The sequence below is a fragment of the Gadus chalcogrammus genome, chromosome 23 (genome assembly GCF_026213295.1).
Source record: "Gadus chalcogrammus isolate NIFS_2021 chromosome 23, NIFS_Gcha_1.0, whole genome shotgun sequence".
In the NCBI taxonomy this organism is placed as follows: Eukaryota; Metazoa; Chordata; class Actinopteri; order Gadiformes; family Gadidae; genus Gadus; species Gadus chalcogrammus.
Genome location: NC_079434.1, coordinates 10875133 through 10898975, shown reverse-complemented (window position 1 = coordinate 10898975; position 23843 = coordinate 10875133). Strand labels below are relative to the sequence as shown.

The 23843-nt window shown below is 50.2% G+C and overlaps 1 protein-coding gene across 2 annotated transcripts in view; it reads right to left on the bottom strand.

Moving 5' to 3' along the window:
* Positions 1–2682: 2682 nt before the first annotated feature.
* The window catches only part of prkdc (protein kinase, DNA-activated, catalytic subunit), a 45148-nt gene continuing 23987 nt past the window's right edge, over positions 2683–23843 (bottom strand). For both annotated transcript variants that reach the window (XM_056583904.1, XM_056583905.1), the window contains exons 49-86: positions 23654–23797; positions 23412–23563; positions 22926–23057; positions 22412–22523; positions 21973–22097; positions 21717–21866; positions 21378–21551; positions 21009–21107; positions 20436–20646; positions 19811–19985; positions 19070–19279; positions 18799–18914; positions 18124–18255; positions 17435–17614; positions 16962–17173; positions 16710–16848; positions 16147–16335; positions 15099–15323; positions 14818–14926; positions 14470–14572; positions 14131–14251; positions 13554–13728; positions 13051–13244; positions 12184–12367; positions 11637–11797; positions 11109–11320; positions 10576–10663; positions 10327–10470; positions 9825–10032; positions 9096–9163; positions 8779–8999; positions 8414–8506; positions 8204–8284; positions 8023–8094; positions 7637–7838; positions 7244–7432; positions 6810–6949; positions 2683–6415 (exon numbers count right to left, since the gene is read on the bottom strand). In XM_056583904.1, the coding sequence (XP_056439879.1) occupies positions 6211–6415; positions 6810–6949; positions 7244–7432; positions 7637–7838; positions 8023–8094; positions 8204–8284; positions 8414–8506; positions 8779–8999; positions 9096–9163; positions 9825–10032; positions 10327–10470; positions 10576–10663; positions 11109–11320; positions 11637–11797; positions 12184–12367; positions 13051–13244; positions 13554–13728; positions 14131–14251; positions 14470–14572; positions 14818–14926; positions 15099–15323; positions 16147–16335; positions 16710–16848; positions 16962–17173; positions 17435–17614; positions 18124–18255; positions 18799–18914; positions 19070–19279; positions 19811–19985; positions 20436–20646; positions 21009–21107; positions 21378–21551; positions 21717–21866; positions 21973–22097; positions 22412–22523; positions 22926–23057; positions 23412–23563; positions 23654–23797 (5847 nt within the window). In that variant the 3' untranslated portion in view covers positions 2683–6210. The remainder of the gene's footprint in view (positions 6416–6809; positions 6950–7243; positions 7433–7636; positions 7839–8022; positions 8095–8203; positions 8285–8413; positions 8507–8778; positions 9000–9095; positions 9164–9824; positions 10033–10326; positions 10471–10575; positions 10664–11108; positions 11321–11636; positions 11798–12183; positions 12368–13050; positions 13245–13553; positions 13729–14130; positions 14252–14469; positions 14573–14817; positions 14927–15098; positions 15324–16146; positions 16336–16709; positions 16849–16961; positions 17174–17434; positions 17615–18123; positions 18256–18798; positions 18915–19069; positions 19280–19810; positions 19986–20435; positions 20647–21008; positions 21108–21377; positions 21552–21716; positions 21867–21972; positions 22098–22411; positions 22524–22925; positions 23058–23411; positions 23564–23653; positions 23798–23843) is intronic.

Sequence of the window (23843 nt, the reverse complement as noted above, 5' to 3'; positions counted from 1 at the left end):
AACCATTCATTCCCAATGACTGTCTGTGTGAATCGATGGCTGCGAATTAACTTATTCACAGACACATCTATTCACACAGACAGTCATTCACACTCATCCAATCACCAGAGAGTGATTCTCACAAAACCCCCAATGGCAGGAATCGAACCGGTGTCTCCAGAACAGATCCTCAACAGCTCTATCACCTGCGCCACAGAGACACCGACTTTGAAACGGAGAGAGTTCATTGTTGACCCTACAATACACATGACATTGTTGGAAAATGTCTCCAATCAAAGGTGAGTGTTCCTGACAGGATTTGAACCCAGGTCATATACACGACTCAAGAACAGAACACATACAGCTCTATCCACTGCCCCACTGGGTCAGACTTAATCACAGTTCATAATTGACTTAACAATTCACAAGAAGCAATGTCGTGTGAAATTGAATGTCAATAATATCATACTTATTAGCCGTGAGTGCGGAGACCCGGACCTGAGTCTACAGAGCGTTAACCAACAGCCCTGACCGCTGCACCACCAAGACGCTAACCAGCGCATGTTTGGAGGTTATACTTGACTTTACCATTCACATGACAGAGAAATAAGATGTATCCATTAAGGTACCTCTTGAACCCTGGTTCTGAGCAGGGAACCTGAACCATAGTGTCTGAAAGCTCATCATGAAGGTCAGCTGCTTATTAGCCGTGCGTGCGGGGACTCGAACCTGCACCTGCAGAGTGTTAACCCACAGCCCTGACCGCCACACCACCAATACGCAGCACAAGTCGTTTTGGAGGTTATACTTGACTTTACAATTCACACAGTCTAGAAATAAGAGGTGTCCATTAAGGTACTTATTCCATCAGGGGACTTAAAGCCTGGGTCTAAGCGGTGAACAGAATCTAGGCTCAGCAAGAAAGGATGAGCAAATTCTTAAACTCCGTGAGCTGGGACTCAAACCTGCGTCTGAGTTTTGATGATTTGACGATTTTGTTGATGGCGGTTAGACTTGACTTTACAACTCACATGATATAGAAATAAACATTAGAGATCATTAGTTGGACTTCAACCCCGGTCTCAGGAGTGTCGGCCAACTGCTCTCTCCACATCCCCATGGAGGTTGGGATCATATTGAGGTCGGAGGCTATGTCAATCAGTTCAATAGAAATATCATTACAAACTTTATAGACTTATACAGTTTGTAATGATACAAACTTTATAAGTTTGTATCATCCACAAGCCGGATGATCCACAAGCCGGTGTTAACGAGAGTTTCAACTGCTACTTTGCAAAGAAAATGTTGCAGAAAAATCTGCAGCCTCATCACAGGGGGACGATGTCAAAACTAGTTTCATCGATTTGTTAGAAGAAAACGCTACATGGCAGCATTGATTGCTTAATGCCCAACAGGTGCGCAACCCGGCCCATAGCCCCAGCGAGTCTGCTCGGTTGCGCACGGCACGCAAATGCGGCACACGGCGGACTCAAAGTAACGAGACCTCATTGAATGAAGCTGAAGTTATTATTTTGCTTTTTAAAATCGAAAATTTGCTTTATGTTTTCACCTGTTAGCGACAAAGGACTGAATCTGTGATTTAACGTGATATAGTTAAATTGAAGAAGATTGTCATGTGAGTTATTGTATACCACACAATGGTGATTTAGCCAATGGCCCACTGATGAAAGCCCTTCCATTTGAAGTTTGGAGACCTGCTGAATAAAGTGCTTGGGACCCAGCTTCAAGTCCTGCTTATGACTGTTGTTTTTCAACCACAGTCATGTCGAATATAATGTCAAATATTCTTCTGGCAATCTCCAGCGCTGTGGCAAGCTCCCGGTCATCAGCCTGAGGTCCTGGGCTTGAGTCACTTAACAATGTACCAATTTAGCCTCAATGCCTTGATGGGCGATTGCTCTTGGTTGGGGGGGGCTCTTAAATAATTTATTAGGAGGTTTTTTAGAGCATCCTCCAGTTTATCAAAAACATCTGGAGATAAGTCAGTTTATGAACGTTAATCTATTGAATCGAGTCCCAGAGCAAGCATTAGTACCGGCCACCCTCTAGTAATGTATGCGTCTAAACAACTGCATCCAAGGGTAAATGTAGTGTATTAGGGATATTTCCCAGTGTCACTAATATGAAAAGGCTGGAGATAAAATATAGGCCTTCCTAGACCTTCAAAGGAATTTAAAGGGATACGCAGAGGTATATGAAAATTTGCCTGTTTTACCCAGATTGAGACGATTTGTTTAATCCCAAATTCATCATTGTGCGTCAAGAATGGGAATTCCCCGGGTTAGCCGTGAAATTTGATTTTAGAAACAATGTCGTTCAATGTAATGTGATTTATAAGCTTTAACCAATGCCAGTGTCTTGGTGGTGCAAGTGAGAGAGCTGTTTGTTATCTGTTCTGGAGACGTGGGTTCAAGTACCCACTTCTGCACTAACCTTGGAATCCTACTACGATTTTGAAAACATGTAAATGTCTAAAATGTCATTGACAAGTATAACTTTCGACCATGTACTAGTAAGTGTCTCGGTGGCGCATGTGAGAGAGCTGTTGGATATCAGTTCTGGAGACCAGGGTTCAAGTCCCACCTGACACACTCTCACCTGGAACTCTCACCTGGAGCACCCTGACACACTCTCACCTGGAATCCAGGTGGGAGTACAACATTTTTGTTAAAGTAAAGGAGAAACTTTTATCAAAATGTCCCCTCCTCCGGGTGTTAGAGCTGTTGAGGATCTGTTCTGGAGTCAACGGTTTGACTCCTACAGTGGGGGGTCTTATGGGAACGACTCTCTGCTGATTGGGTCCATTCTCTCACACATTCATTTCGAATGACTGTCTGTGAGAATGGATGGCTGTGAATGAGTGCACTCATTCACAGTCATCCATTCTCCCAGACAGTCATTCCCACTCACCCATTCATTCCCAATGACTGTCTGTGTGAATCGATGGCTGCGAATTAACTTATTCACAGACACATCCATTCACACAGACAGTCATTCACACTCATCCAACCACCAGAGAGTGATTCTCACAAAACCCCCAATGGCAGGAATCGAACCGGTGTCTCCAGAACAGATCCTCAACAGCTCTATCACCTGCGCCACAGAGACACCGACTTTGAAACGGAGAGAGTTCATTGTTGACCCTACAATACACATGACATTGTTGGAAAATGTCTCCAATCAAAGGTGAGTGTTCCTGACAGGATTTGAACCCAGGTCATTTACACGACTCAAGAAGAGAACACATACAGCTCTGTCCACTGCCCCACTGGGTCAGACTTAATCACAGTTCATAATTGAATTAACAATTCACAAGAAGCAATGTCGTGTGAAATTGAATGTCAATAATATCATACTTATTAGCCGTGAGTACAGGGACTCGGACCTGAGTCTACAGAGCGTTAACCAACAGCCCTGACCGCTGCACCACCAAGACGCTAACCAGAGCATGTTTGGAGGTTATACTTGACTTTACCATTCACATGATAGAGAAATAAGATAAATCAATTAAGGTACCTCTTGAACCCTGGTTCTGAGCAGGGCACCTGAACCTACATAGTGTCTGAAAGCTCATCATTCTTATTGGCCGTGCGTGCGGGGACACGAACCTTAGTCTACAGAGCGTTAACCAACAGCCCTGACCGCTGCACCACCAAGACGCTACCCAGAACATGTTTGGAGGTTATACTTGAGTTTACCATTCACATGATAGAGAAATAAGATGTATCCATTAAGGTACCTCTTGAACCCTGGTTCTGAGCAGGGAACCCGAACTTACATAGTGTCTGAAAGCTCATTTTGAAAGTCAGCTTCTTATTAGCCTCGCGTGCGGGGACTCGAACCTGCACCTGCAGAGTGTTAACCCACAGCCCTTACCGCCACACCACCAAGACGCAGAGCAGGATATTTTGGAGGTTACACTTGTGACTTGACTTTACAATTCACAGTCTGGAAATTTGGCAGGTTCGGAATTTGTCAACAACTGATGACGTAGACAGGTGCAATTTTCGCCCCCGGTACAATTTTAACGTGACAATACCACTGTCGTTTTTTATTGGTCAACATGGAAAAAACATGAGGGGTAACTCTGTCGTTTTTTATCGGCCGTCAGGAAAGCAAGTAAACAATGTGGAAATTAGAGTCAACTCGGCTGATACTGTGCTGAATTTCACACAACAACAGGCCGATGCTGTTGCGGTCCGGGATTATACACAGCGTTATAACAAGGATTCAGGAGGTTATTTCTAAAGGTTTACAAAGGAAAGTGACAATAAAAGAAAGCCTTCATTTTCATCCAGGGTTACGAGTTGTCTGATATGAGGAAAGTGACGGTTTCTCCGTCAAGTGAACCGTCCGTCTTTCCTCTTTTTTTTCCAACCAGTTTACGTGCGGGATTCCAGAATCAAAACGATAACATTCAACGTGTCTATTAATATGGCAGCAAAATTTGATACCAGTTTTAGAATGTTCACTACAACAGATGTTGAACACAAACACGCTTATGTAAAATCAGCATAGTACCATATTCAGCTATGGACAGTTCTGCGTTGTGCGTCATAGCCTACGTCAGCCTACACAGACAATGTTCTAAATAAAATGAAATGATAATATGATGAATATCATAAAAAGGGTGGATTTCAATAATTTAATGAAAAAGAAAGTTGTATGATAAAATAAAAATAAATAAAAAAGTATGGATTTGTTCAGAAAACTTTTTTCACTTGCAGTTACAGCCAGGGGGGGTGCTGCAGCACCCTAAGCACCCCCACTTCCCGCGTCCCCCCTTCCCACCTGCAGGACTTCATTATTCTGTTTCGTCCTCCTCGACCCCTCCGTCCATCAACAGCGTGTTTTCTTTCAATCGCCGTTTATCCATATCCAAAGCCGAAACTCATTGCAAACATTTTGTTCATCCGTTTGTCCGAGGAAATACAACACCAGCAACTCTCACGACCAGTGGCGGTGGGTCAATAGGGGGCGCTAGGGCGCCGCCCCTCCGTGAAATATTCACTTGAATATATCTGCCAACTATTAATAAACTATTATCATTACGAAATAAATCAACGAAAATACATAGCGTTTACCCTCGATTAATTGTGTGACATGAATTGTATGCCATTTAAATGCGTCTGAACGTCAATGATTTGGGCTAGGCTTATTGGTCATTCGAAATAAAGCCCTCCTCCAAGTCAGGAGCGCCGGCCACGTTGTGTAGCTCGCTAATTTTTTGCTGTCTATCAAGCAGAGACAGCTTTTAATTGGCGCAAGAAAATTCGCACACGGGTCGCACCAGTGTGCGCCCCAGGCCAATGGTATCGCTTTTCTTTTTTGTTATCACCACATGATTGGACAATTCAGCGAATCAATCCAATAGGCTAACTCCCTCAGCAGCATTCGCGCACCACAACTACATGTAGAGAGGAGATAGATCGCAACTAGCAGAGAGTTGTAAGCACTTTCCACCCTTTTCAGTGGAGGAATTGGACTCCCCAAGCAATATTATACTTAAAAGGAGCAAGTAAGTTACATATTAATTTAGTCTTTCGGCCTGTAGCATATAAACAAAATGAAGCAACTGTCCCATATTTCTAACTGCATTTGAAGTAGACATTGAGACTCACAAAAAATGGACGCTATAGGACAGTGATCATGGTTTGTCTCAATATCAGAATAACAACAATGGGTCAACTAGCAATGGCTGGTGGAATGGCCATGAAGTAGATGCAGTGTAAGCTTATCCAGGCCCTGCAATTCAGGATGTAGGCTATGAATCTGAATGAAAAGTAGGTAAATAGGTAGTGGCCATCCCCAAAATGCAAATTCCCAAAAAATTATGGGTGTGGGGGGAAACCTCAAACCCCCTGTGCCCTGTCTATTACTGTGCCCCACCAACATGTTTGATCGCCAGCCGCCACTGGTCACACCACGGAGCTCTCAATGCCCGAGCTCCTACAGGCAGAAGCAATTTCAGATTCTTACACAGCGTACCTTTCAGACTTTTATTAAAAATCATTGCCAACAGGACACAAATAATGCAACATACCATAGCTTGACTACTTCTAACCACACAGTTGTAACTGTATATGTGTCTAGTTCTAAACATAAGTGCCATAAAAACCGCACAAGAGCACGATAACTTTAAAGTTATCGAAGTTGTTTCGACGGGCGCTGATGATACCAACATAATGTTCCCGAGGCCATACCACTCCTTCAGACCCAGGGCTCCCAACCGCCCCAGACGCGGCCCAGCAGGTTGGGGTCGGTGGCCTGGTCCAGGAGACAGGCCACCTGCTGCTCCACCGTCAGGCCCAGTGCTGGGAGGCGGGCACGCACGTTGTGCTCCTCCGTGCCCAGCGCCACCCGCTGCATCCCGGGGAAGGCGGGGTCCTTCTCAAGGCCCAGCCTCAGCTCCTCGCTAACCAGAGGCAGACACAGTGGTACGGTTGAGCTGGGCCATTCAGAGCATCTGCTACCCGTGTGTGTGGTGGATGCTGTACCAATCCGAGCTGGGCTACCTGTGTGGGTGAGCTGGGCCAATCAGAGCTCTGCTGCTACCTGTGTGGGCGAGCTGGGCCAATCAGAGCCCTAGTGCTATCTGTGTGGGCGAGCTGGGCCAATTAGAGCCCTGCTGCTACCCGTGTGGGCGGGCTGGGCCAATCAGAGCCCTGCTACCCGTGTGGGTGAGCTGGGCCAATCAGAGGTCTGCTACCTGCGTGGGTAAGCTGGGCCAATCAGAGCCCTGCTACCCGTGTGGGTGAGCTGGGCCAATCAGAACCCTGCTACCCGTGTGGGTGTAGTGGATGCTGTACCTGGTGATGGTGGCAGGGTTGGCCCCCTCTAGCTTCCTGCGGGCAAAGTCCACCTTCTGCAGCGGGTACCAGTTGATCTCTTTGGTGTTGACGGTTAAGGTCCAAGTCCCGCCTTTCTTCAGCTGCTTCAGCTCAAAGTTCTGTGAATTCAGACAGGGTCAGCGCCGGGTGGTGCCATGTGGTTGTACCTAGCAACACACTAGCACTCTACGTACAGCTTGACCAGATCCGTAACAATACTGTGGAACAACTCCTTGCCTAACTTATTTTATTAACATTGTGAGTATTGATAAAGCATGGGAATTGCTGAGCTTTAAGTGCTGTAATTAGACATAACATAATCAATGCATCAATCCCTCTTCTGTTAGGATGAACTACTGTTAGGCGGTTCCCGTCAGTCAGGGAGAGGCAGACCCCGCCATCGGCGCCCTCACCTTCCAGTCCAGCGAGGGCTCCTTGACGAACACGTCCATGGTGTTGAGCAGCAGCTCGGGCTGGGAGCGGAAGGCCCTGAGGGAGTGGACCATGACGCTCTGGATCAGACCCGCCTCCTTCAGCGGCTCCATCAGGCTCACAAACTGCCGGGTCAGCCGGAACGGCATGAGCTCCGGCACCACCAGGAACTGAACCACAAAACCCTCACCGTAAGACATCTGCTCTCCAACACACAGCCATCGTACGTACACCATCGTCTACAGTGTATTAAAATCATTCTCCTGCATGACATTCCAGCGGATGGTGGGTCAGAAAGAGGCCCCCCCTCCTCGACCATGTTAATGACGACATGGACACGGGATGGCGGCCATTGAGAGGCGGAGCTGGCGAACCTGCGTGGCTGAACCGAAGGCGTGGCCGAAGTCGATGCCGACCATGCCGCCGGTCTCAGTGTTGACCATGAAGTTGGACAGGTGGCGGTCGCCGATGCCCAGGATCCAGTGGCTGACGCACAGCAGCGCGTGGGAGCTGACGAAGTGGGAGCGCAGAGAGAGGAAGGCCTCGGGGCTGGTGCTCATCCTCACAAACGCCCTCCTGGACAGTAGGGGGTGAGGGAGAAAGACAGACTGTGTGTGTGTGTGTGTGTGTGTGTGTGTGTGTGTGTGTGTGTGTGTGTGTGTGTGTGTGTGTGTGTGTGTGTGTGTGTGTGTGTGTGTGTGTGTGTGTGTGTGTGTGTGTGTGTGTGTGTGTGTGTGTGTGTGTGTGTGTGTGTGTGTACCTGAGCAGATCCTCCGGGACGAGCTGGATAACCTTCATGAAGTTGTTGACAGCGTCTGCACGCTTTGCCTTTCTGGATGAACGACAGAAACAAACCAAACGCGTGTTGGTTTATGAGGGATGACCTTTGACCTCAGGTTTAGCAGGTCGATCACGGTAGCATGTTAAAACCCCCCACTTACTTGTAAACATCTGGATATTTTTGTGCACCGTCCTTTCCAGGAGCAAAGGTGGATATCCAACCATCATAAACTTCAAACGGCCTGAGAAGAAACCGAATGATTGGAGGGTTCAATGCAAGTATAATCATGCAAAAGTTAAGAGAAATACATAGGTGGGCATCGGGGGCAGGGTTGAGTCTGTATGTAGTGTGTACATATAGGGCTGCTGACCTCATGTCCACGCTGCTCTCCGCTGGAGTCCTGCTGCGGGCCAGCAGCTCCTTCAGCGTGCACGTGTTCTCCATCCACTCGATGAGGCCGATCCTTACAGGGCACACGGGCACACCAAACCAGGCTTTGGATAACATCTACTGCATTGAGTGAGTGAGTGAGTGAGTGAGTGAGTGAGTGAGTGAGTGAGTGAGTGAGTGAGTGAGTGAGACGGAGACACAGAGAGAGAGAGAAAGAACCAGAAAGACGGACAGAGAACGACAGAGAGACAGACAGGACAGAGAGACAGACAGCGAGCGAGAACGAGAGAGAGAGAGACAGACGGACAGTGAAAAGCAGAGACAGAGAGCCAGAGCTGCCGGTACCTGCTGGTGATGGGGATGACCTGGTAGGTGCGGAGCTGCAGGCTGCGCAGGGTGCAGGGGGCGTGGCCTGCCAGCATGGTGTTCATGACGCCAAACAGCTGCTCGATGCGCTGGTCCTGCCGCAGGTCCTCGCCGCCCTTCACCAGGAAGGGGTGGTCTCGCTCGTCGTCGCCCCGGACGATCAGCCGCTTGGGACGCCGGATGGACGACATGACCTTCACCTGCAGGGGGGGAAAAAGGTTGCGAGAGGTCAAAGGGGCCATGCGCCGTCGGGAAGGACAGAGCTCTTGTGTGAGGGGCGAAGAAGGGGAACCTACCCTTTCGTCAAAACCGGTGATCTTGGCGTGGTACTCGGGCTGGGGTTTGGACCGGCCGTCGTATTGTCCTGTGGAGATCAGAGCGGGGTAGAAACACGATGTGGAACCAGACAGATTTATATTCAGGTAGGGAAATAGAACAATGGGTAAATATAACGAAGCACATCTTGATACTATCCTTAATTAGCATTTTTCGAAGGTTTGATTTATCAGTGATCAGTGCTGCTGCCCAGTAGGCCTTTGATGTCCTTATGCCTGATCAGCCAGATGTTATCCAATTCAGTATTTCTCAGGTTCATCTTTCCTACTCCATCAGCCCCTGGCAGCCATGGTGTAGGACAGCGGTGTAGGACATCAGTGTAGGACAGTGGTGTAGGACATCGGTGTAGGACAGCAGTGTAGGACAGCGGTGTAGGACAGTAGGACAGTGGTGTAAGACAGTGGTGAAGTACAGTGGTGTAGGACAGTGGAGTAGGACAGTAGGACAGTGGTGTAGGACAGTGGTACAGTGGTGAAGGACAGTGGTGTAGGACAGTAGGACAGTGGTGTAGTAAAGTGGTGTAGGACAGTAGTGTAGGACAGTGGTGAAGGACAGTGGTGTAGGACAGTGGGACAGTAGTGTAGGACAGTAGGACAGTGGTGTAGGAAAGTAGGACAGTAGTGTAGGACAGTAGGACTGTGGTGTAGGACAGTGGTGTAGGACAGTGGTATGATGGCAGTGCCACTGACCTGGGACCTCCAGCTGGTTGCGGAAGGCGTCCGCCTTGTAGCTGCTGAGCCAGGGGGAATACTCCTTCAGGTTGCCTGGCTCCTTCTGGAAGCCGCGCATGTCCCTCATCAGGTCCTCCACCTGATTCCTCAGCTTCTTGTCCTTCCTGCTCTCAAACAGCTTTGTCCCCTGGGGCCCCAGTATCTTCTCCACCTCTTTATAGTATTTCTGAAACGTTTCAACACATATTTGCATCATTTACAATTGATGCTCTAAAACCAAATATGAATGCACCCATTCCGGTTCATTTGTTTTGAGTTGGATGGGACATTGAACACATTGTATGTAAAGATTTGATATCTTTTGTCGATTTTTGTCCAGTTTCAGTTTTTCCTTCCCTGCAAACACAACGCACTTCTATTGTTGTTGAATCTCATACACATTGGACCAGGAGAACCATAATTGAGCAGTTTTAAAGTGAAATCCCCTAGCTAGTACTAATCTCCACCAAACCAAACCGACCTGGCTGAATTTCTTCCGGAAACTTCCACATCCTTCAGCTCTGGTGTTCCCGAGGGACGCCTGCATTTCCTTGTACATGCGGGCCATCTTGTCCTTGTCAAAACCCGGCTTTTCCAGCTCATTCTTCACATCTTCCCACCAATCCTGGGGACAATTTGAGGGACGGAGCTCAAGGGAGGCTGATCCGGAGACTCGTATGTGTTGTTGAGAGACTCAACGGACCATATCATAGACCATAAACCACATTACCTTGAACAGCATTTCAGGGTTTGTGAGCTGCTGAAGAGAGTCTACAAAGTTTTGTACAGCTCCGCCCTTATCCAGAAGACTAGTGAGTCTGCGCACACGCACAAAGACACACACACACAAACACAAAGCATTAGAAAGTTAGAAAGCAGAAACATACCAACAATAATGCCCCTTTAAGTTGTTGAGGGGTCCTAGTGATGGGAGACAGAGAACAGTGGTGTCGTAGTGATGGGGTCAGAGTGCAGTGGTGTCGTAGTGATGGGGTCAGAGTGCAGTGGTGTCGTAGTGACGGGGTCAGAGTGCAGTGGTGTCGTAGTGACGGGGTCAGAGTGCAGTGGTGTCGTAGTGATGGGGTCAGAGTGCAGTGGTGTCGTAGTGATGGGGTCAGAGTGCAGTGGTGTCGTAGTGATGGGGTCAGAGTGCAGTGGTGTCGTAGTGATGGGGTCAGAGTGCAGTGGTGTCGTAGTGATGGGGACACAGTTCAGTAGTTTCGCAGTGATGAGGGTCACAATGCATTGGAGGCTGAATCCTACTTGTTAACAAACTCCTGCTGCCTGTGTCCCACGGCAGAGTCCTGGAAGTGGTAGCTCTCTCTGCTCGCCATGAGGGCGTACACCAGGGCCTGGGGGTAGCTCTCCGCGATCTGGCCTATCGAATGCTGCACTGCCACCGCCTCCTGCTTGTCCAGTAGGGCCACCATCTGACTCATCCAGCCAATCAGCATCCAGCACGGTACCGTTGCCATCTGCTCACAGAAACCTTCATGTCAACTCAAGATGTGGTGAGACAATATCTACTGTTGTATATAACATCATATTAGCATTTAGGGCTGAACGATTTATCAAAGGGTGTAGTGAATGCTTGTTCAGTGAGTGAATAATACAGAACATAAGGACCTTTAAAAACAAATATCGCATACTAAATTACAATCGCAATATTGGACGAAATAATCTCAATACGATAATTTTCCCAAATCGTTCAGCCCTAACTGCATCGTCTCATATGTAGACATGAATTGATCAAGCTCGTTTGTTGTGAATGTTGCGCTTTTATTGTGAAACCTCTTTGGTCATGAGGTCCAGGGTCTCGGAGGGGTACAGCTCGATGATCTGCAGCAGGCGGGGGAAGCGCAGACGGGCGTCCTCGCTGTTCAGCTTCAGGGCCTTCAGGGTGCTCTCCACAACGTGCAGGGGCAGCACAGAGAGCTCGGGGAACTCACTCACTGTCCACACACACACACAAACACACACACACACACACATTTACATTCCATCCTACGTTTGCGCATTTAACATTTTGACCAGGATCAATCCATAGCACTACTATGTCAGCCACTCCATCCCCTTTCATTTGAATAAGGCTTGCTAGGGTTTGGTTGGCCTTTAAAAAAACATAATACAATTGACAAATTCAATGTCTTTTTGTTACTTTGATCTCAAATCTGAATGCCCTTGGATTTTTACATTGGTAACATTGTTTTATTCCTCTAATACCGGTACCTCCCTATGGCGAGAATAGGAGGTTGGGTGTGTGCGATGTGGTGTGGTGTGGTGTGATGGTGTGTGCGATGTGGCCTAGTGTGTGTGTTGTGTTGCGTTGCGGGCCCACCGGCGCCGCTGCGCTCCTCGTCCCGTAGCAGCTGGTCACAGAAGTTGGCCAGGGTCATGTAGGTGCGGGCCACGCCGGCGCTCTCCACACAGCCGCTGCTGAACGACAGCAGCTCCTCGTCCGCCTTCCTGCCGGCTCCCCCCAGGAGGTGCAGCGCCCGCAGCTGCAGCTCCGCCACCACCGCCTGAACACCACCACATTAACACAGCCATCGGACACGAACCACCGCCTGAACACCCCCACATTAACACAGCCATCGGACACGAACCACCGCCTGAACACCACCACATTAACACAGCCATCGGACACGAACCACCGCCTGAACACCACCACATTAACACAGCCATCGGACACGAACCACCGCCTGAACACCACCACGTTAACACAGCCATCGGACACGAACCACCGCCTGAACACCCCCACATTAACACAGCCATCGGACACGAACCACCGCCTGAACACCGCCACATTAACACAGCCATCGGACACGAACCACCGCCTGAACACCGCCACATTAACACAGCCATCGGACATCGTACCGCAGTGAGGGCGCCATTGAACAGAACACCATTTCAATATGTGTAAAAAAATGCGACACAACTCATCATTCGCCACAACTCATCATGTTTGCTTACGTCCATTCCACTCTCTTAAAAGGGGACATTTTATACCACCAGGTGAGAGTGTGAATAGCCGTTACAATCCGTCACGAGTGGGCGTGTTCCCCTAGATGCTTGCCAAGATCATCTAAACGGCTTGTAACTGCTAATCACACTCACACCTGGTGACATAATATGTCACCTTTAAAAGATTAAAGAAATATTTGACACAATACCAGAGAAGCCTTCGAAGCCCTTAGTCCCTGACCTTAGGCTGGCTGGTGGAGGCGGAGGACCCAGCGAGCCTCAGCACCTTCTCAGCCTTGCTGGTCTCCACGGCCTCCAGGACGGAGGGGCTGCTGCCCACCGCCGAGGCCAGGAGGTGGTACGAGGTGCCCTGGAGGATCTTCTGGTCCCGGAAGATGTGGGCGGCAGCCGAGGCGCAGTCTGACTCCAGCTCCTCTGTGGAGACGGGACGTCAGACATCTAAAGACGCCCACAGTACTGACCTTTCTCTGGACCCTACTGCCACGTTGGTGTAACATTTGACCCATCGTATGCATCCCTTTGCTTCCACCGTGCAAGCAGTTAAGGAAGCCCCCTTGGCAGCCACAGCACAGGCCACCTTGACACCCACAAGCCATTATGACAGTTGGCCAGCAGAAGCTGAGGATTTAAACTAGCATCCCCTTTCAGCAGCCCGATCTTAAAAATCCTTGATCAAAATGTCCTCTGTCCATTGTTGGTGATTGGGATAGTGTTCATGCCTACCCAGCAGTGGGATGCTCTTCAGCATGGTCGTGATCTGCTCCACGGGACCCTGAGTCAGGCAGCGTTTGTGGCTGAAGCGGCTGAAGCAGTGCACCCACTGCAGGAACCACCCCCTCTGCGTCTTGGCCTCCCTTTGGAGCTCCTTCAGCAGCTTGGTGGCCACCGGGAAGTTACTCTGCAAGAGTGATGTGGAGGGAGATCCCCGTCAGGAGGCCGGCCGATACACAGAAACACACTGGACTCTACTAATAACACACCAAAAACCAGGTATCTGGAGATGACTCTGCTCTGTGCTTATTGATCTTATCTTGGCTAATTTGATATTCTAACGAAAGGGTTAGTGGAGACCCCCCCCCGAGACCCCCCAAGCCCCCTGTAGTCCATCTGAATGTAGAAATGTTATGGAATCCTTTGAATTGTGATCCAGGGCTGCACAACTGAACTGGACTTGTCTCAACCCTGGATGGAGAAACACTGAAGGGTTACTTAAAGCCATGGTCGTCCGTGAATACAAGCACATCTCCCGAGAGGGGGGGGAGCGAACAGGGAAACCCAGCAGCCGCAGGCCTCCAGTCACCTGTTTCCACGCGCTGTCCGCCATGCGCAGCCTCATGTCGAACTTGCAGTTGTTGACCAGGACGTCCACACTGTCCCCCTGGCTGCCCAGCTTCTCACAGATCTTGTCCAGGAAGAAACATCTGAACCCCGGACAGAGGTCATCACAGTTCAACGATCAGCACGAGGGGAAGAACAACAAAACTCAAATGTGCTTGCATGCGTGTTGCAATTGTTTGCATGGAAAATCTTTGTGCCTTTCCATCAAACTACCCAACACATGAAAATGATCTTCTCTGACCAAATCCTGACAGTTTCATAGCCTTTACAGTCCTTTGACATATGAACAGGCCCTTCTTACCTGGACGTGATGACATCATCCCACACGTTCATCGGATCTACTCTGGTGTCGGGGTAGCGGTCCGTCCAGGATCTGATCAGCCGCTTCAGAGAAGAAACAGACACTAACAAACACACAGGATCAAATAGGAACCAGGTTCCACTCACAGCCAGCAGTGTGAAGTCTAATAGTCTTCCATCAACTATCCTCTAAATGTGTTAAATGGGTTAAATGTGTAGTTTGGGTTAGTTGTGTTCTTAGTGTGTGGTGTGGGCTAGTTGCGTTCTTAACGTGGGTGTGGGTTACCTGTGTTCTTAATGTGTGGGTTGGTTGTGGGTTAAATGTGTGGGTTAGTCTTGGGCTACCCACCGTCTCCTCTGATGAACTGCAGGAAGTCCTGGATCTCGGTGAGCGCCTGCACTGACTGCAGGATGGTCAGACGACTCTGGCCCAGCAGGGTGTCCACGCTGGAGTAGTTCTGGGGAGCAGAGCCAAGACTGAAGGGAACACCGGTGATTCCCGCCCCTTTGGCTCAACACACTTTGCAGATGTTTTACAAATGCTTTGAACAAAATCAAACTGGATTGAAATCCACGTGATATTTTTCAACGACATTTGATTTAATTTTCTCAGGTTCCCCTCTCCAGTACCTGCATGAAGAGCTCCATGGCGTAGTGGGCGTAGTACTTGGCGCGGTCGTAGTCGTCCTGCAGCACGTACAGCAGGCTGAGCTCCTGGCTGTGGTGGCCCTCCAGCAGCCGCTGGCGCTCCTCCACCCGCATGGCGCGGTCCACAAAGCTGAGCAGAGCCTGGTCCCGCTGGCCCTGCTGGAGCTGCTTCAGCATGCTGCGCACCATGTGGCCCAGGTACACCTCCTGGGCACGCACACAATCACACACACGGTCACGCACACGGTCACACACAAAACTCGATTTGATCATTTTGTGTTCCTTAAGGGGGAAAGGTCAAGTTCTCAGTTACAGAGTTTTATTGGAGAGAAAAGCTGCATCATGTTTTCAAACTCAGAAATGATTGTTTGAATAATCGTGATTTCAATATTGACCAAAAAATCAAAAAAAAATCCATAATCGAGCCGTCTCACACAGTCTCACACAGTCTCACACAGTCTCACACAGTCTCACACAGTTGGAATGGCTGCACTGAAAGCCAATGAATCCTAGGATTTACCGGTCCTACTCAAAGTGGGTTCTAAAAGATGGGGATGAATCTTACAAGAAAAGCTAGCAGGAAGGGACTATTGAGGCGGCAGTGGCTCCGGAGGTAGAGCGGGTTGACTTGTAACCGGAAGGTTGCTAGTTCGATCCCTGGCTCCTCCTAGCTGAGTGTCGGGGTAGCCCAGAGCGAGACACCTGACCCTAACTGCTCCCGACGAGCTGGATTTCACCTTGCATGGCTGACACCACCGTCGGTGTGTGAATGGGTGATTGTAGGGCAATGATTGTGAAGTGCTTTGAGTGGCCACTGGCTAGATAATATATATTTTTATATGTTGTTTTTTTATAAAGCACCAAGAGGACTGCCATCCAATTTGATTGTATCCTGTACAATGACAATAAAGAATTCTATTGTATTCTACATTCTATTCTATTCATCTGGTCAAATCTAAGGCAGGGCCTAAAGCAGCCACAGCCCTTCCAGTGGATAGGGTTCCCTGGCCTGGTCCCATCACTACAGTACCTGGTAGAAGGGCTCGGCCCACATCTTGTCCAGGTCGGGCTCGGGGCTGTCGTCCACGTTGATGATGGAGCAGTACTGCAGGGACTTCCACTCCGTCAGGTGGCTGTAGGCCTCCATGGCGGCCCGGTCCCAGAAGTCCTTCTCCGACTCCGTGGGCTCGCCGTCGCTCCACTGCTCCTGGTTCAGAGCCTGGCCGCGACGGAGACACACACACACAGTCACACACACACACCGCTGTCACACACGCGCTGCTAATCTTCTGGTGAGCCTCTCACTCAAATACGGCAAGCCATTGTCTACAATACTCTAAATCTGGTTCAAAAGGAACATAATATAATTACAGTAATATGCTGTTTAAACTGCAGTAGTGTCGATAAGATTCAGGTCATTTCTTTCCAGCCCCCAAAAAATTAAAGACGACAGAATTTGCACACTAAAAGTTTGGATAAAGGTGGCTAGGTATCATGTCTGAGAACAGGCAGGTTATGATGTGCTCACAATAAACAGTACACTACCGGCATGGATCTGCCTGATAGTATAGTGATATAGAGGGACCGGGTTACCTCGTTGTAGAGCTTCACAGCCTCTGCAAAGTCGTTGTTGGCTTCAGCATCGAGTGCCGTGCAGGTTATCGCCTTGGTCCCGATTTTACCGCCAAAGATCCCGCGGACCACGTCGTAGTCCTCCAGCGATCTGTACAGCCTTGGGTCACGTGTGGAAAAACACGGATAAATATGTCTTCTACACAATCATAAAAAGGTATGGATTTTTAGGACCCGATCCGAGACGCAGAGTGAGACTACAGCGGCGCCTACCTGGCCAGGTGGATCCACTTCTCTGTGTCCGGGGGGAGTTCCTTGCGTCCTCGGGAGCGCTTGGTGGGGGGCTCGGCGCTGCCCCCGCTGGCCTCTCGGAGGGCTTTCTCCAGCAGCAGGATGCCAGAGGGCTGCTGCAGACTGGCCAGGCAGGTGGAGCTGATGGAGGCCGGCTGGAGGTGCAGCAGGTCGCGGTGCTGGAGGCTCATGTCCTGGACACACGGAGCGGTCGGCAGGGTGTTGGGTTGGACCTCGGGGTCGCTCGGTCACATTGCACACACCATACCAAGAACGCTGGGATTGACTTAGAACAATTTCTCCATATACTTTGAGGTAAAACATTTTTTTCCGTGTAAATAAGAGCAAATGCACAGCAAAATACATCCCTCAATATACACATATGTAGATAATATGCTGACTGGCAACCAGGAAACACTTAAGATGCCAGGGGTTGAGTCTCGGGTGTCACGAACCTGCACACAGGCCACGAAGGGAGGGAAGCAGAGGGTGCTGCGGCTCAGGAAGGAGTCCAGGTCCCTCACCAGCTCCTCCTTGATCTGCCGGGCCTCCTCCACGGACTTGTGCTCCTCCATCTCCCCCAGGATGCCCGCGAACAGGCCGCTGAAGAGCTGCTTGGCCAGGATGGCATCTCTCTGCCGGGCAACAGGAATGCAACACAGGGTGAGGCATTAGACCTTGTATAAGAGAGGGGAACCCTTCTGACAAAAACAGATTACTGGTAAATGGACTGCATTTATAAAGCGCTTTACAATATGGCCGGATATTCACCCATTCATGCACACATTCACACACCGACGGCGGCGTCAACCGTGCAAGGCGTTGAGATGGTCGGGAGCAGTTTGGGTTGGGTGCCTTGCTCAGGGACACCTCGACACTCAGCTAGGATGAGCCGGGGATCAAACTAGCAACCTTGCGGTTACCAGCCAACCCGCTCTACCTCCTGAGCCACTTACCCACCTCTGAGATGCTCCACAGATACCACTATTTCGGCGCCATTAATTACTTATGCATCGACCAATCCAGCTCACGTAGCATCCCCATGTATGCTCCGATCCTCTTCATTACTGAACAGCTTAGTCTTGGACCAGTGAGGTACGTCAGAAGGCAGCCAGCCAGTGGCTGGGCGATGGGGGGGGCTGACCTGGGCCAGGGCCTGCAGGGGGGCGATGAGGCTGCTGAATGGGATCTGGATGTCCGGGAAGTCTCCGGCCCGGTAGCTGCGGTACAGCGTCACCTGGGACTCCTTCCTCAGCCTCTTGTCCACCCGGTCCTCCTGGGGTCCGAGGGCCGGTCAGGGGGGGGGGGGGGGAGGGAGGGAGGGGAGACCAGGGCAGAAGTGAGGCTGGTTGTAAATCAGAACACACACACACACACACACACACACACACACACACACACACACACACACACACACACACACACACACACACACACACACACACACACACACACACACACACACACACACACACACCTACCCTAGCTTCTACAACACATATTTAATCAAGTTAACATTTACATTAAGGGCATTTGGCAGATGCTTTTATCTAAAGCGACTTAAAATAAGTACATTTGTCAATATATCACTGTAGGTAGTCAAGATATTCATAGAAACAAGTGCTAAGCAATTACAATCGCTAGGTTAACCCATTCCACTTCCACAACAAAGACAGCTAGTTTAAGACGCTACACAACGCTAAGTACTATGTGTCTGCGTAAAGTGTATTTGTTAAAGACATTATTGTTCATTTGAAGGGGGAGACTCCCAGTCCTCCGGGGAGCGTCTCCAGTGAACCCCCGGCACGGTGACCAGTACCTTCCTCTGCCTCTGCTGCTGCACCTCCTTCCGGGCGAAGCCCAGGCTGACCTTCTCCTGGTCCTTCAGGAACCGGCGCCTCAGCCTCTGGATGTCCGCACGCCGCTCGCTCTCCGCTGGTCCAGAGGAGGAGGAGGAGGAGGAGTACAACAAACCTCTAATTCCTCTTGGAAACATCGAGTGGAATTTAAAATATGGCCCAATGCCCACCCACTGAAAGGTCATCCGAGCGGGTCACTAGGACCCGCCTGCTCCCCACTCCCCCACCCACCTCTGCTGCGGCTGTCCCCTTCGTCGGTGGGCGCGGTGAGGCGCCGGGTGCCGAAGCCCTCCCCCGTGGGCCTCCGCGCCGCCGCCGCCGCCGCCGCCGGCCGCCTGCCGTACGCCAGCAGCGAGGAGGAGAGGGACTCGGAGCCCAGCGAGTACTCGGCCAGCGTGTCCACGCTGCTGCCCGTCAGCCAGTTGTAGGCGGTGCGGCGCCCTGTGGACCACAGCCACCACGGTTCAGGAGGGACTGGGGGGTTAACGGGGGTGCGACTGGACTGGGGTGGACTGGACCGTTGGCTTGGTTCCATGTTCTTAATGATCCAGCCCCTATGACGCGGTGAGCCCTGTCGGGGCCTGGACCCCACCAGGATGAGCTGCACCGACTGATCGGTCACAGGCTCCCACAGCCTCAACGGGGCCAGGAGGGAGGGGATCACTAAAAAAAAGCCCTTTTATTTTATGCAGCTCTTATAGACTTTGGTTAAGTTCAAAGGGTGCTCACAGCTCACCGCTGATGACCCTCTCCTAACCCTAGACCCCAGAGACCAAGGAACACGCCCTAAACTATCAAGGAGGAAACCTGGAGGAGGGGTGCCTTCTCCCAGGGATGGTTAGGGGTGCAATGGGTGCCATGTGGGAAGACATCATAATAAGCAAACAGTTGAAGTATTTCATTATTTTTTTGAAAAATAGGTGGGCATACTGTGGCTGAACGTATCGTCATCGTGTGGTATGTCTGCTTTACCTCCCGCTGCCTGTGTTTGGGTGAACTCCAGGGTGGCTTGCGTGGCTCTGAGCTGGCCCCTGGCCCCGCCCGCCAATGAGGGGGATGCCTGGCTCTCTGCCGACCCCTGGGTCTCCACGAACATGGGGGTCATCACCGTGCTCCTCAGGCGCCAGTTTGAGTCGATCACGTAGTCCTGAAACGCGTGCGTGGGTTCGATGAGAAGGGGACAGTATTCAGAGTGGACTCGATCATTTTGTACACCATGGACTCTGTTGTGACCATGGTGATTCATCAGAGGGATGCAGAGGGAATATCCCAATACAGCTCATTATTTTCATTCTCAATTATCCTGTTCATTTTGACAAAGCCCAAAAAACTAGCATCCGCTGATACACCTCATTGCGGTCGACTACGCAACTGGTCGCCATCTACACAGAATTTGGTGGAATTCTAAAAAATAACGAATGCAGTGAATCTTTATCGTGTTACCCCTAACCAACTCGACAAAAAATAAGTAAAATAATAAAATCATGACCAACACCACAAAGGTTTAGTGTTGGAAGGAATAATTATAAAAATGCAACCATGCCACCCGTCAAAGGTTGGCATGGAGACGGCCAAAGCGTCGGGAGACAGAACGGACCTGGAAGGTGCACTCGGACAGCGGGTACTCGAACATGTTGCGTGTGAAGTCGGGGCTCTGGCTGGTCGTCTCCAGCAGCAGGTTGGTGGCCAGGCTGAGGAAGGACCTCTCGATCTGGCAGCAGTACATCGAGTGCAGCACCTGCAGCATGCGCTCCAGCGTGGCCCGGGGCAGACGCTTCTCCTGGCTCCAGAAGTTGCGCACGTACAGCCTGAGAGGGAGCACACACACGCACAGCGCTGTAGCACTAATGATCTACGTACTCCCCGGTGAATGGCGAGTAGGAAATGAAAAGAATGTGTGACCCTGGGTCAATGGACCAAACAATGTATTGTTTTATAGTGAATATTTCTCTTGCTGTTTTGAGCAAGCAAGAAACTTCTTTGGATAAATAAATAAAAGGATGAAGGAGTTAATCTAAAGGAAATGCCTCGTAGCAAATTACAAGCAAAATTGCTTCCTACATGAAATGCCTTATACAAAAAATTATAATTAAGTCACATGGAACTTCAAATCCCCCTGGGTTTCCCAAATGAACAGAGAGCCAGAGGCTGTGAGCCTGCGGGTACTCACTGCAGGCCCTGGTTCTCGTCCACGAGGCCCTGAAGGAGGGTCTCCTTGGCGCCCTCCTGGACCTTCACCGACGTCTCGTCAGCCATGCTCTCCTCATCACTACGGAGAACCAGGAAGTCACATGAAATAAACTTTCCTGAAACCTAAGCAAACCTTCGAGGCCAACATTTGAAGCACCAAAACAACTATAACAACTTCGGGGTCAACAGGTCAACAAGTGACATCCCCTTGGTGCCAACTTGAGCCAATCAGGAACTAGCGTTGGCCCCGAAGTCAGTGCACATGGAAAACATGGCGGTCACGTGATGAAGGGCTTCTAGATAGAAAGCAAGCCCCAATAGATGAGTAACTAAACAGCCGAGCACTAGCCTGTAGTTGTCCTGGATCCACATGAGGATGTCGTACATCCTCTCCCTGCAGACGGGGGAGGGGTGGGACACGAAGGCCGTCACGGCTCCCAGGACCTCCTGCATCTGCGGGGGGGTCAGCAGGGCCAGCACCCTGTGGAGGATGTCCAGACACACCCTCTGCCTCGCCTCGTCCCTGGGGGGGGGGAATGGAAGACAACACCAACACTCAGAGTCAGGCTGCCTCCAGACACGGTGGAGTCACAACAGAAGAACATAACCCGATGAATGATAATGAACGCCAATGCAGATCGAAAGGCACCAGCCATGTGTGCGTGTGGGAGGTGGTGCATTGTCCCACCTGTGGGCCATCATCTGGACGAAGCCCTTGGTCTGGAGCAGCATGTAGATGTCTGGGATGACCTCCGCGCGGCTCAGCACGCACTCCAGACAGTGGGTCTTCAGGACGCCGTGCAGCTTGGGCAGCAGGAAGAACACAGAGTTCACGAATCTGCAGGACGGAAACAACAGGCGGAGAGTCATCGTGGTGAGGGTGTTGTCAAAAAGAGACGCACTGGTGACGTCGTAGTGATACACAACATGTATACATTATTTACCGGTCCATAAAGGGAGGAAAGTGCTTTGACACTTTGCTCAGGCAGATGATGAACTTGTCGTCTAGGTCCTTCTTCTTCAGCTCCGACACCTTGCTGGCCGCCAGGCTCAGAAGGACTTGTGGAGACTGACAGCAAACGACACGCAGGTTAAGTAAGCCAGGAGACAATGTAGGCCTACATGTGTGAAATCCAAATTGGCTGAGAGGCAGGCGCAGTTAACTCAAAGCAGATAATCTCTCAGCACATTTGACTCAATAGCCGACGGATGCCTCTGGCATTTTTAACAGATTAATTAAGTGAAATTATAGCTTTTTTTTTTTTTTTACCTACAGCACCTTTAAACTTGCACAATATAACTTTATAACCGCATCCTTTTTGTTATTGGTAGCTTGTAAAAGGTGCCGAAAAGCAGAATAAGAGTGACAGAAACGCTGCCTACCTCATCTCTCTCAGCCATGTTCTTCAGGATGAGGCCAACGATCTCAGCGGCTGCAGAGTAAACTTCTTTATAGCGCGTGAAGGACAGGTTGTTTGCCAGGGACTGCATGTACCTGAGAGACACACAATGCATGGGAATCAGCCAGGACATGAGCAATGCTCCAGAACAATCATGTAATCAATCAAGAACATGACCCGCGATTGTCACATTTAACAATCCAAGAGAATTAACGCCAGTGAGTGTGCCGTTAAACCAAGCACCTTCCTCTCCTGAAAAAATGGTTTGATTTAGCTTCCCATTAAGAACAAGATGGTTCATCTGGTCCTTAAACCAACATGTTCCTTAGATAAGAGAACGAATCCGGACATTGAGTCTAACCACTAAGTCAGTCAACACCAGGTATCGAATGTTTACCACATTGACACATGTGACGAGATCTCTAGGACGGCTGCAGACTTTAAAGACGTGTCACTTCCAGGGGTCTTCTTGCGTTGTGCATGCACTGGTCTCCCACCTGTCATAGTCCACTCCGCAGGTGGCCTCGTAGGCGGGCAGGCTGTTTGCCAGGACGATGGCCAGGAGCTGAAGCCCTACGGAGTTGTCCTTACTGTTGGGGTCGCTGCCGCTGAACCGCTCGTAGATCACACTAAAAGGAAACCACAAAAGGACAGGGAACAGTCAAAGGAGAGGGAGGACAATAAGGACAGGGAACACTTCAAAAGACAAAGCACGAGACATGACGGTTCCACCGCGTTGATTTAGGAGAAAGACGTAGATGTGTCGTTTAGTGCACTGTTCAACTTGTAAACCGTTCAGATTATTTACTTTTAAACTAGGAAGAGCTGGAGTAATTTTCTGTGCAATATGTCGTATCCCCGAAATCCTCTTTGCTGTTATGTCCATTTTTAATTAGTGCAGTTTGAATCCAATCACTTAGATAAGCCATCAATGAAAAACTGCAATGCAGTTGTTGTACAGAGCGGGAGTGCAAGGGCCGCACCGGTAGGGCACACACAGACAGTCCTTCCAGCACTCCACCAGGGTGCGGATGATCTCCAGGTTGTGGCGGAACACCGCCCTCTTGCTGTGGAAGCTGTGCTTCATCAGGAACTCCAGCAGCCGATTGGCCAGCACCTCATCCCTGGGGTTACCCTGGGGAACAGAGAAGGGACGTCTATGATCTGACGCCTGTCCCTGCGTCCCTACACCACTCTCTGAGGGGCGGGCATGGGTACAACGCACCTTGGGACTGGCCAGGCTGATCCAGGAGAGCGCCGTGACCACGATGTCCACCACCATGAAGTGGATGCCCTCTCCCCCGTTGTTGCCCGACACCACCAGCTGGAGAAGCGGCCCCAGCCAGTGAGCGGCATACGGCCGGAACACCTGCAACATCCCCGTACGTCTTTACAGGCACTTCTCCGACAGCAAT